Source organism: Leucoraja erinacea, chromosome 3, assembly GCF_028641065.1.
Source record: "Leucoraja erinacea ecotype New England chromosome 3, Leri_hhj_1, whole genome shotgun sequence".
NCBI classification, from domain to species: domain Eukaryota; kingdom Metazoa; phylum Chordata; class Chondrichthyes; order Rajiformes; family Rajidae; genus Leucoraja; species Leucoraja erinaceus.
Window position 1 is genome coordinate 22,204,081 of NC_073379.1, and position 14,173 is coordinate 22,218,253.

Genomic DNA, 14,173 nt, shown 5'->3' on the forward strand with positions numbered 1-14,173 from the left:
GTGTATTTTGCGAAGTTAAACCAGGGCAGGACATACACAGTAAATGGCAGAGTCCTAGAGAGTGTTGTAGAACAAAGAAAACAAGTGGTACGAGTACATAGTTCCAGAAGGTGGCAACACAGGGAGACAGGTTGGTTAGGAAGGCATTTGGTATGCTTTTCTTCATGTACAAGAGTTGGTGCATCATGTTACAACTGGGCAGGCTGTTTGGCAAGACTGCACTCGGATTCTTGTTGGGATTTCTGGTTGTCCAGCTGTAGGAAGGATGTCAGTAAGCTGGAAAACATGCAGAGAAGATTCACAAGGATATTGTCAGGTCAGGAAGGCTTGTGTTGTAAGGCTTTAGAGATACAACATGGAACCAGGCGATCCCAATACGCTGGCACTATCCTACACACTAGGGACAAATTACAATTTTACCAAAGCCAATTAACCTACAAACCTGTATGTATTTGGAGTGTGGGAGGAAACCAGAGCACCTGGAGAAAACCCATGTGATCACAGGGAGAACGTGCAAACTCCGTACAGACTACATCCGAGGTCAGGATCAAACCCGGGTCTCTGGCGATGTGAGGCAGCAACTCTACCGCTGCACCACTATGACAAATAAGTAGGGATGGGTACAATTACAACATTTAATAAACATATGGACAGATATGAGGATAGGAAAAGGTTTAGAGGGATATGGACCAAACACAGACAAATGGGACTAGCTCAGGTAGACAAAATGTAGAACCAAAGAAATGCAGATGCTAATTTATAACAAAGATAGACATAAAGTGCTGAAGTAAATCAGAGGGTCAGGCAGCATCTCTGGAGAAGAAGGCTGGGTGACATTTTGGGTCGGGACCTTTCCGTTCCATTCCGAAATGTCACCCATCCTTTTTCACCAGAGATGCTGTCTCACCCTCTGAGTTACTCCAGCATTTTGTATCTATCTCAGGTAGACACTTTGGTCAGCATTGGATGGGTTGGGCTGGGCTGAAGGCCCTGTTTCTGTGTTGTATCGTACTACACCTCCTGTGCTTCAGCCTAGGAATCCCTGGACCATCTTTAAAAAACGTGTTTCAACAGGGCCACTGTTTGTCATTGGTACAATGCTCATCTATCATTGAGGAGATCTAGGTTTACACTGACGAATGCAGAAGAAGTTTTCAGGTTGCACGGTGATGCAGCAAGTGGAGCGGCTTCAAGTCCAGCAACATGGATTCAATCTTGTACCCAGATACTGTCTCTGTGGTGTTTGCACGTTCCCATTGTGATCATTTGGGTTTTCCCCGGTACTAAGCTTTCCTCCCACACCCCAAAGATTTTTTGCAGTAGTAAGTTGATTGCCCTCTGTAAATTACCCTGCGTGTGTAGATAAGAGGGAGAATCAGGGCAGAATAAAATGGGATTAGAGGAGGGTTGGCGTAAACTGGGATGCTTGATGGTCAGTGCGGACCCGATGGGCCAAAGGGCCTGTTGCTGTAAAACACTCTGATTTCTGAACAAGTAGAGAGGAAAGTAGAAATAGAACAGAAATGAAGAGAGAGAGAGAGAGAGAGAGAGAGAGAGGGTGACAGGAAGACAGGAAGAAAGCAGGGTAGGTCCAATTTACATCAATATTTTAAAGCAGAGATTGATAGGTTCTAGTTTATTAAGAGATTCAAGATTCAAGAGAGTTTGTTGTCATGTGTCCCTGATAGGACAATGAAATTCTTGCTTTGCTTCAGCACAACAGAACATAGTAGGCATTGACTACAAAACAGATCAGTGTGTCCATTTATCATTATATAAATATATACACCCATGAATAAATAAACTGATAAAGTGCAAATAACAGATAATAGATAATGGGCTATTAATGTTCAGAGTTTTGTCCGAGCCAAGTTTAATAGCCTGATGGCTGCGGGGAAGTAGCTATTCCTGAACCTGGTTGTTGCCGTCTTCAAGCTCCTGTGTCTTCTATCTGAAGGTAGCAGGAAGATGAGTGTGTGACCAGGATGGTGTGGATCCTTGATGATACTGCTAGCCTTTTTGAGGGTGTCTCCAGATTTGAAGAGAAGGCAGGAGAATGAGGCTGAGAGGGAAATATAGATCAGATATGATCAAATGGTGGGGTAGACTTGATAGGCCGAATAGCCTAATTCTGCTCCTATGCCTTATGGTCTTTCAATCTTACGATATCAAAATGGCCTGGAATTAAGCAAAAAATTATCAACCCTCTGTCCTCCAGAGGGTTACAATGTCCACAACAACCGGCCAGGAGTTCAGGGGGTAAAATCAGGCCGACACCTTTGAGAGATTGCGAATACCAGCAACTGTTTCAGTGAGAGGAAAGAAAACTGTGCTTCACAGGGTAAGGAACAGATACTAATGGAGGACTTTCCATAGTAGCTATCCGACCCAATGCATTAGTGAGACTGAAAGCTCTAAGGAAATTACACAGAAGAAATAAAAGTCACTGGGGGGGGAGGGAGTTGCTTTGGTGAAATGAATATTCTCAGCAGGGGAAGGTCACTAGTGAAGCAGTTTTTCAAGGATGGAGAGAACTGTGCAGTTAATTATACTCTTACAGAAGGTCAGAGTCTTCCCATCATCTGCTGTTTATTCAGACTGGCTGCAGGGAAGTGTGACATTAGGCAAAGGGCACAGCATCCCATGGCTGAGTGGACGGCTCGTCGACACACGCAGAGAACGCATTAACATTCAACACCAATGGCCCCCACCGCAGTTCAAACATCTACATTATTTCCTGCAAAACACAAAATGCTGGAGGGACACAGCAGGTCAGGCAGCATCTGTGAAGGGAATGGACAGATGACATAGAAACATAGAAAATAGGTGCAGGAGTAGGCCATTCAGCGCTTCGAGCCAGCACCGCCATTCAATATGATCATGGCTGATCATCCAAAATCAGTACCCCGTTCCTGCATTTTCTCCATATCCCTCGATTCTGTTAGTTCTAAGAGATATATCTAACTCTCTCTTGAAGACATCCAGTGAATTGGCCTCCTCTGCCTTCTGTGACAGAGATTCCCACAGATTCACATCTCTCTAGGTGAAAAGGTTTTTCCTCGTCTCAGTCCTAAATGGCCTACCCCTTATTTTTAAACTGCGATCCCTGGTTCTGGACTCCCCCAACATCTGGAACATTTTTGCTGCACCTAGCCTGTCCAATTCCTTAAGAATGTTTATGTTTCTATAAGATCCCCCCTCATCCTTCATGACATTTCAGGTCAGGACCTTTCTTGAGACTCAGACTGAAGAAGAGTCCCAACACGAAATGTCGCCTATCCACAGATGCTGCCTGAGCCGCTGCGTTACTTCAGCCTTTAGAAACAGAAACATAGAAATTAGGTGCAGGAGTAGGCCATTCGGCCCTTTGAGCCTGCACCGCCATTCAATATGATCATGGCTGATCATCCAACTCAGTATCCCGTACCTGCCTTCTCTCCATACCCTCTGATCCCCTTGGCCACAAGGGCCACATCTAACTCCCTCTTAAATATAGCCAATGAACTGGCCTCAACTACCCTCTGTGGCAGAGAGTTCCAGAGATTCACCACTCTCTGTGTGAAAAAAGTTCTCCTCATCTCGGTTTTAAAGGATTTCCCCCTTATCCTTAAGCTGTGACCCCTTGTCCTGGACTTCCACAACATCGGGAACAATCTTCCTGCATCTAGCCTGTCCAACCCCTTAAGAATTTTGTAAGTTTCTATAAATATCCCCTCTCAATCTCCTAAATTCTAGAGAGTATAAACCAAGTCTATCCAGTCTTTTCTTCATAAGACAGTCCTGACATCCCATGAATCAGTCTGGTGAACCTTCTCTGCACTCCCTCTATGGCAATAATGTTCTTCCTCAGATTTGGAGACCAAAACTGCACGCAATACTCCAGGTGTGGTCTCACCAAGACCCTGTACAACTGCAGTAGAACCTCCCTGCTCCTATACTCAAATCCTCTTGCTATGAAAGCCAACATACCATTCGCTTTCTTTACTGCCTGCTGCACCTGCATGCCTACCTTCAATGACTGGTGTACCATGACACCCAGGTCTCGCTGCATCTCCCTCTTTCCCAATCGGCCACCATTTAGATAATAATCTGCTTTCCCGTTTTTGCCACCAAAATGGATAACCTCACATTTATCCACATTATACTGCATCTGCCAAACATTTGCCCACTCACCCAGCCTATCCAAGTCACCTTGCAGTCTCCTAGCATCCTCCTCACAGCTAACACTGCCCCCCCAGCTTAGTGTCATCCGCAAACTTGGAGATATTGCCTTCAATTCCCTCATCCAGATCATTAATATAAATTGTAAATAGCTGGGGTCCCAGTACTGAGCCTTGCGGTACCCCACTAGTCACTGCCTGCCATTGTGAAAAGGACCCGTTTACTCCTACTCTTTGCTTCCTGTTTGCCAGCCAGTTCTCTATCCACATCAATACTGAACCCCCAATGCCATTTGCTTTAAGTTTGTATACTAATCTCTTATGTGGGACCTTGTCGAAAGCCTTCTGGAAGTCCAGATACACCACATCCACTGGTTCTCCCCTATCCACGCTACTAGTTACATCCTCGAAAAATTCTATAAGGTTCGTCAGACATGATTTACCTTTCGTAAATCCATGCTGACTTTGTCCAATGATTTCACCACTTTCCAAATGTGCTGCTATCCCATCTTTAATAACTGACTCTAGCAGTTTCCCCGCTACCGATGTTAGACTAACTGGTCTGTAATTCCCCGTTTTCTCTCTCCCTCCCTTCTTAAAAAGTGGGGTTACGTTTGCTACCCGCCAATCCTCTAAACTTTAGTTTGCTTTTTGCTTAGTATACTTGATGGTTAGCATGGACAATGTGTGTGAAGGGCCTGTTTCTGTATTGAATGGCTCTATAATCAGTACAATAAATGAACCACCACCAACTGTGTAAAAAACTCGCCCCACACATCCCCTTCAAACATTCCCTCTCTCACCTTAAAATTGTGCCCTCTAGTATTTGACATTTCCACCCTGGGATACCCTGTCTACCCGATCATAATTTTATCTGTCTGAGTTGGTAAGTAATCAGTATGAAGAAGGGTCTCGACCCGAAATGCCACTAGTCATTGTTCTCCAGAGATGCCGCTTGACCCGCTGAGTTACTCCAGCACTTTGTGTCTTATGGTGTGTGGTACATTGAGTAAGGATATCACACCATTCATTCACCCGAGTTGGACAGACAACCAGAAAGCTGCAAGATGTAAAAAGCTTTAATTTTGATAATGTTATGGGGGACATTAAGAGTCTCAGGAGCTGAAAGCGAGATCTGAGGATTATCCAGAAATAGATCCCACTGCAGGGATTTCAACCAAAAGGCTCGAGATACACCAGTGAGCTCTCTAATCCAAGCGATAATCAATTCAAAGCCCGGCACAGCAGTTGGGCAATTGAAATTCAGATTGAAAATAAGATGAACTACAAAAAAATAGATTTTACAAAATCAGAATGAAGCTGCCGGATTGTTGTGAAAATCCAATTGGTTTACTAGTGTCATTTTAGTTTCAGAGATACAGCATGGAAACAGGCCCTTCAGCCCATCGTGTCCACACTGACCAGTGATCACGCGTGTACTAGTTCTATCCTACACACTAGGGACAATTTACAGAAGGCAATTAACCTGCAAACCCAAACGTCTTTCGAATTGGGAGGAAACCGGAGCGTCTGGAGAAAAGCCACGTGGTCACAGGGAGAACGTAAAAGCTCCGTATAGACAGCACCCGCAGTCAGTATTGAACTCAGATCTCTGGCGCTGTAAGCAGCCACCTTACGAGGGAGGGATTCTTGTTGTCTCACTCGGCCTGACCTACATGGATCAGACCCACACCAATGACTCTTGACTTCACTTTACATTAGACCAGTAAGCCACTGTCTGTCTGTAGCCCGAAGTTTATGTCATCTCTCCTTTCTCAAATACAATGAATGATTGGTAATAAATACTTGCTCTGCCTTGTAGCCTGATAATGTTTAAAAATAAAGAACTATGTGGTCACCTTCCATCAGATTTACAGCTTTATAGATTGTGTTAGTCCCAAATTAAATATTGTTGAAAAAATGTTACTCCAAGTGTTGGAGTAACTCAGTGGGTTTGGCAGCATCCCTGGAGAACACGGATAGGTGACGTTTTTAGTCTGAACCCTTCTTCAGACTTCAGATTTGGAAAACCATGCATGGCTAAAAGGTTCTTAGATCTAGCAGCAGAGTGGTGTAATGTGCAGAGCTACTGTCTCAGTGTGCCAGAGACTTGGGTTCAATTCAATTTCACACCCCCTCGGAATTGCAACCAACATAATCAAGGATCAATTTCAACCCGATCAGTCATATTCATAGATTCATACAGCACGGAAACAGGCCCTTTGGCCCAACTTCTCCATGCTGACCGAGATGCACCTCTAAGCTAGTAAAATGTTTCCGTTTTGATCCATGTCCCTCTAAACCTTTCCCATCCATGTGCCTGGCAAAGTGACAGAAACACTTCTCCCCTCTCCTGTTGGGCAGAAGATCCAAAAACTTGAAAGCACGTACCACCAGATTCCTGATCAGCTTCTTTGCCGTTGTAATCAGACTACTGAACAGTCCTCCCGTAAACTAGGATGTGGTTCTGATCTCCCCATCTACCTGACTGTAGACTTTGCACTTTCTCTGTAACAGTAACACTATATTCTGCACTCTGGTATTTTTCTCTTTGCACTACCTCTTATACTTGTGCATGGCTTGATTACACTCAGGGGTACTATGATTAGACTGGATAGCACGCAAACAGGTTTTTCACTGTATCTCGGTACACGTGACAAGATAAACCTACACCGAAACCAATCCTGACCCCAGGTACTGTCTGTGTGGAGTTTGCATGTTTTTCCTGTGACCGCTTGGGTTTCCTCAGGGTGCCTAGTTTCCCCCCACATCCCAAAGACGTGCAGGCTGGTAAGTGAATTGGCGGCTGTGAATTGCCATTAGCGTGTATGTGAATAGTACAATCTGGAGGGAGCTGATGGGGTCGTGAGAAGGCAAAAAAAAAATGGGATGAATGTAGAATTAGTGTAAAAGGGTGGTTGATGGTTGGTGAAGACTCAGCAGGCCGAAGGGTCTACAACTGTGCAATGACTCAATGAATCTTTAAAACATTGCTGTAAATAAGTAGGGATCAAACTTAGCCAAAGTCAATATTAATGGGAGACATCAATGCCAAAACAATGAATTGCAGTATGTTTGTGATATATGAATTTTAAAATCCAAATAAATCCTACGTTGGAGAAAATATATTGGCACAAAAATATATATACGTTGCCTTGGTAAGGCAGGTGTGAATTCTATTGCCCAGAAGTGTAGGATAGCTCAGAGATGCTGCAGTATATGGCTGTTGGAAGTATGTACATGGTTCAACTACAGTTCAACTGAATGATTTAATTGTGCACAAATTATGAGATCCTGAAAGGTCTAGTAACCTGAGCATAAAATAATTGTGTGGGTAAATGTGACTGTGAATGTACCAGACTGTTGAAAACATTTGGTTCACCAATGTCCAGAGGGGAGCGGAGGACTAAAGATCTCAGCTGCTCTGGTCCCTTTGTGACTCCAGCGCTACAGCAAAATGACTGACCTTCAATGCAGTACATAGAACACAGAACAGTATAGCACTGAAACAGGCCACTTAGCCCACAATGTCCACGCCCAACATGATGCTAAGTTAAATTAATCTCCTCTGTCTAAACATGATCCATATCTCTCCATATCCTGCATATCCCTGTGCCTATTTAAAAGCCTTTTTTAGTTTTTAATTTAGTTTAGAGATACAGTGTGGAGAAAGGCCCTTTGGCCTACCGAGTCCGCAATGACCAACGATCACCCTGTACACTAGCGCTATCCTACACACTGGGGATGATTTATAATTTTACAGAAACCATTAACCTACAAACCTGCATGTCTTTAGAGTGTGGGAGGAAACTGGACCACCCGAAGAAAACCCCTGCAGTCACAGGGAGAACGTACAAACTTTGTAGAGACAGCACCCATATTCCGGATCGAACCCTGGTCTCTGCTGCTGTAAGGCTGCAACTCTGCCACTGTGATGCCCATGTAAATATTACTATTGTATCTGGTGTCAAGAAGTTTATTGTTGTCAAATTGCAAGGAAAATTAGTAGTTTATAATGTGTGTAACCCATACTTGGGAAGTATGATGGGAAAAATGGACAACATAGGGAACCTAAGGATATTAGTTAGACTATAAATAGATTCATCATGGTGTTTAGGTTCCACAGCACAGATAGTTTAGTTAAAATAAACATTGGAAGTTGTAAGCTAAGCTGAGGGTAATAAACCTTATCAGGGGTACTGACATTTATGGGGCCACTTATTATACAAATGGGGTGAGAGGTTTTTTTTTAAGTAACATGTAGCATAAGGTTAAAGATACCTCTGGGGATAGACAAAGATGTAAGGTTACAGAGACATTGAGCAATGATGACATTTAAAAAATGTAGAATCCACAAGTAACTATTGTGTTGTGAGAATGTAAAAATGCTGTAGACACTGTGAATCTTTGAAGCACTTTGGGTTCTCTCAGTGTTTTTTTGTCCAGTGTGCACTGTTAAGGTCTTTAATAAACCGACTTATTTGAGAAACTCACCGCTGATCTACGAGATGTTTTATTTTGTTTATGTTCCTATCTGAGCCCCAAGTAAAGTCAGAATCAAGGTGCAGATATTACACTAAATTCCCCCCCCCCACTCATCAAAACCCACCTCGTTGGTGACACTGCTGTATGGTTCTCTGAGTGAATGTGCGCACTTCCTTGTACTTCTGGAGGAAGCTTTCAATAAACTGACCGGCTTGGCTTGTTGACACATGGAGGCACTCGGACAGTCGGTCTTTACCTAGGAGACAGACAAGAATGCTTATTCTCAAATAAAACTGGACAACACAATGCCAAATTAAAAAAACAAACTACTGGAGGAATTCAGCAGGTCAGGCAGCATATGTTGATGGAGATGCATAGAAGATGCTTCACATCGGGATCCAGCATCCCACAGAAGAGTCTAAAGTTTCTTCCCAATTTTCATCAGGCAACTGAACCATGCTATCAACAAATAGAGAATGATCCTGAGTTACCATTTACCTCATTGGAGACCCTTAGACTACCTTTAATTGGACTTTACTGAACTTTATCTTGCACTATACATTATTCCCTTCTCTCCTGTATCTGTACACGGTGGATGACTCGATTGGAATCGCATATAGTGTTTCTGCTGCCTGTTTAGCACGCAACAAGAAAACTTTTCATTGTATCGCGGTACACATGACAATAAACAAAATTAAACTAAAGTAAAGAAGGGTGTAGAAAGGAACTGCAGCTGCTGGTTTACACCAGAGATAGAAACAAAGTGCTGGAGTAACTCAGACGGTCAGGCAGCATCTCCGGGGAAAAAGGATGGGTGACATTTCAGGTTGGGTCTGAAGAAGGGTCTCGACAGAGTGCTTGAAACATCGGGCCGCCGTTGCGGCGACTACGGAGGCCTCAAATAGGCCCCAACCACGGGGTGAACAAGAGGAAGAGGACTGGACTTTGCTGCCTTCCCTCACAGTGAGAACCATTGTTGGGGATGTTTTTATGTTTAAATGTTAAATTCTTCTTTAATGTTGTGTCTTATTTTTATTGGTGTGCTGCAAATGGCAACTCAAATTTCACTACACCAATTGGTGTATGTGACAATAAATGTCCTTTGTCCTTTGTCCTCCTTTTTCTCCAGATATACTGCCTGACCCGCACTCCAGCACTTTATGTCTATCTTCAAACTAAACTAAATAAGGGTCCTAACTAACTCACCGCCACCCCATTGGGGACTTTGAACTTTGTCTATGGAACTATACTGTCTACAATGCTGAGAATGGTATTCTGCACTCCTTCCACTATGTTCTATCATTCTTGAGTTTGACAGACTTGTATTTATGAATAGTATTATCTGATTTGATTGAATACCATGCAGAGCAAAGCTTTTCACTGTACCTTGGTACACATGACAATAATAAACCTAAACCTAAATGGGTCAGGCAGCATCTGTAGTTCATTTCTGCCACAGATGCTGCCTGTCCCATCGAGTTCCTTCAGCATTTTCTTTTTTTGCTGACGTTTCCAGCATCTGCAGGTTCTTGTGCCTCCAGCTCCCTTGCAATGTTGGTTGGGGAATAATAATCAGCTAAACTGGGTGGAGAACTACACAGCTCTTCTTCAGTGGGTGCCAAGAGGATGGGTAGTTTCCATGGTAGATTCGAAAGCCAGAGGGCATAGGCTTAGAGATTGAGGAGGGGCTCAGGGGCAACTTTTTCACTCATATGTATTCACTGTATATGGAATGAGCTGCCAGATAAAGCTATAGAACTGGATACAATTACAACTTTTAAAAGATACCTATATGGATGGGAAGGGTTTAGAGGGATATTTAGACTTTTGACTTTTGAGATAGAGAACAGAATCTGGCCCTTAGGCCCGCCGAGTCTGTGCTGACTAGCGATCACCCCATACACCTGCTCTATCCTACACACGAGGGACAATTTGCAATTTTACCAAAACTAATCAACCTGCAATCTTGTGCATCTTTGGAGTGTGGGAGGAAACCGGAGCACCCAGAGAAAACCCATGCAGTCACATGGAGAACGTACAAACTCTGTACAGACAGCACCTGTTGTCACGCTCGAACCCGGGTCTCTGGCGCTGTAAGGCAGCAACTCTACCGCTGTGCCACTGGCCCATTTTTGAATATTGGCCAAATGCAAACAAATGGGACTAGCCAACTTGGTTGGCATTGACAAGTTGGGCCGAAGGGTCTGTTTCTGTGCTGTATAGGTCTACGACTACATAAGAATGACTAGGAGACGTTTTACATATAAATACCTGGGAGAACAGAGCAGGCATTTAAAATCTCATCCAAAAGTTTTTGAATGTGAACTGATGCACTGTGGATGCTAATTATTACTGCATTGAGTGAAGAGAATTTTGTCATAATTGCAGCATATCAAAAATGTACAGGATTTTAATTGGCAAGATGGTGAAGTGGGGCAGTAAGGTTCCAGAGAAGTGCGGTCTCCTGTGTGCAAAACGTAAGTGCTGATTCTTGCGTGGGTACCATCAGTTACAGCGATGTCACAGAACACAGCTTCTAATCACTGGCATTTACTCAAAAGGTTAGAAGCATAGCAGAAATAATTTTGGTTAAAAATTAAACCAAAGTAGTTTTGAAAGCAGCAGTAAAAATCTGCCTAATTGGAATTGGTCAAAATACAAAGTGCTGGAGGAAATCAGCAGATTAGGTAGCGTCTGTGGAGGGAATGGGCAGGCAAAGTTTCCGATGTGGTCAGTGCCCTTCATCATGCTAAAGAAAGTTCCAGACCCGAAACGGCGTCTGTTATTCTCTCCATAGATGCTGCCTGACCTGCCGAGTTCCTCCAACACTTTGTGTTTTGCTCAAGATTCCAGCTTCTGCAGTTCCTTATGTACCCTAATTGGATACGGTATTGGTTTATATTGTCACTTGTACCGAGATAGAGTGAAAAGCTTTGTTTTGTGTACTTGCGTTTGGCTTGATTGGATTTATATGCAGTATTATCTGATTTAATTGGATAGGCTGTAAAACAAAGCTTTTAACTCTACCTTGATACACGTGGCAATGATAAATCTCAACCTAATCCTATCCCGGCAAATCATACCATACCAGGATTGCAGTCATACCATACATGAGTACAACAGATAGCGCAAATGCAAAAATAAACAGTGTGCAGAATACAATGTCATAGCTACAAAGAGCGGATTAAAAACCAGTAGTGAAGGTGGCCATCAAAAATTACAGAAGGATCGTGATCAGTTGGGCATGTGGGCTGATGAATGGTTAATGGAGTTTTAAGCAGATAAATGGAAGGTGTTGCATTTTAGGAAGTCAAACCAGGGCAGGGCCTTCACAGTGAATGGCAGGGCCCTGGGGACTGTTGTAGAGCAGAGGGATCTAGGAGAGCAGGTACATAGCTAGTCAAGAAGGCTGTTGGTACATTGGCCTTGATCAGTCAGGCTATTGAGTACAGAAGTTAGTGAGGCCACATTTGGAGTATTGTGTTCAATTTTGGTCACCCTGGTATAGGAAAGATGTTGTTAAGCTGGAACGAGTGCAAAGAAGATTTACAAGGATGTTGCCAGGACTTGAGGAGCTGATCTATAGGGAGAGGTTGGGGTAGGCTAGAATTATATTCCTTGGAGCGCAGGAGGATGAGGGGTGTATGATCATGAGTGGAATAGATAATGTAAATATACTAAGTATTTTACCCAGAGTAGAGCAATTGAGAACCAGAGAATACATTTTAAGGTGAGAGGGGAGAGATTTAATAGCAACCAGAGGGGCAACTTTTTCACACAGAGGGTTGAGGGTATATGGAACAAGCTATCAGAGCAGGTAGTTGAGGCAGACACGATATCAACATTGGAAGATCGGGAATTCATCCCCAGCATATGAGAGGTCCATTCAAGAAGCTGATAACAGCGGGGAAGAATATTTTACAAGAAGATTTGTTTAATGTTTAATTAATGCAACAACTGTCATGAGATATCAAAGCAACATTGTACATTGGGAAGATACAAGGAACTGCAAAGGCTGAAATCTGTAAGATAGACCCGCTGAGTTCCTCCAGCACTTACTATTTTGTGTGTGGGGATGCAAGGGATTTCCAAACAACTTAAAAAAAAAGCTTATTGATATTCTATGTCTTTGAATGTGCTTCAATCACGAGGACATCCCACACGTAACCTGCAAATCTTCCTGTAACTTGGAGTGAACAAGAGTTACTCCAGGAGTCACCTGGAAGGTTCGCAATGTTGCAGCTTTGGCTTAATCCGAGCACCATCTCATCGCGAATCACCCTGTGATTGCACTGAAGTGGCTGAGTTTGCATATTAATGACACATTAAACTCAGCGAGGAAAGGGGGTTATGTTACTGAACCGGTTCAAATCCCATCTCAGCAGCTAGAGAATTTAATTTTCATTGAATTAACAAATCTGGAATTGAAAAGCTTGTCTCAGTCTTTGTGATCATGTATCAACTAGATTGATGAAAAACCCAGTCTGAAGAAGCATTTCGATCTGAAACATCTGCTATCCCTGTTTTCCAGAGATGCTGCCTGACACACTGAGTTACTCCAGCACTTTGATGTAAAACCCATTTGGTTCATTGATGTTTCTCTAGACAGTCCAAAAGCCTCTGAAATGACACCATCGTACCTGCCTCCACCACATTGTGCAGACTTGCTAACGTCATGTATAGGTAAAAGAGGATTAATGAGCATTTATGTGCTTTGATCTGATGGAAGACCAGAAGCTTGGTCAAAGCATGTGACAGAGAATAGAATAGAGGTTTATGTTGGCAAAATGAGCTGAAGAAAGATATGAGGAGGATTGAGGAGTGTTAACATCAACATGGACAGTTGGGGGCAAATAGCCTGTTCCTGTGCTCTATATACTATGCATCTCATAGAGACAGCACAGAAACAGGCCCTTCAGTCCACCTTGTCCATGCCAAATGGACTAAACCCATTTGCCTTTATTTGGCCCATATCCAGATGTTGTTTTTTTTATTAAAATAGACACAAAGTGCTGGAGTATCTCAATGGATCAGGCAGCATCTCTGGCAAACATGGATAGGTGTAGTTTACAATCAAATGGTATGAATATTGAATTCTCCAATTTTAGTTAACCTCTGATCAACCCCATACCACCCCCCCCCCCCCCCCCCCCCCCCCCCCCCCACACACACACACACCCCTTTCAGCTCTCTTCTCTCCCCCAATACAATCTGTCTGAAAAAATGTCTCGACCAAAACATCACCTATCCAACTCCTCCAGAGAAGCTGCCTGACCTATTGAGTTACTGCTGCACTTTGCATCTTCTTGTGTATAAACCAACATCTGCAGTTTTTTCTTTCTGCCTTCTACTGGATATAATGACGTTTTGGTCTTCAGAGTCTGCTTTGTTTGAGCGACTGCAGGGAAAAGTGAGAACTGCAGTGTCTGAAGAAGGTTCCGTCCTGAAACATCACCTTCCATGATCTCCACTGATGCTGTCTGACCCGACGAGTTACTCCAGCACTTTACATCTTTAGATATCTACTG

At 43.3% G+C, this 14,173-nt stretch overlaps 1 protein-coding gene across 1 annotated transcript in view; it reads right to left on the reverse strand.

Annotated features, from left to right (window-relative positions):
* Window positions 1–7,117: 7,117 nt before the first annotated feature.
* poln (polymerase (DNA directed) nu) overlaps window positions 7,118–14,173 on the reverse strand; it is a 98,301-nt gene continuing 91,245 nt past the window's right edge. The window contains exon 7 of the mRNA XM_055630559.1: window positions 7,118–8,901. Coding sequence (XP_055486534.1) covers window positions 8,759–8,901 — 143 coding nt within the window. The 3' untranslated portion in view covers window positions 7,118–8,758. The remainder of the gene's footprint in view (window positions 8,902–14,173) is intronic.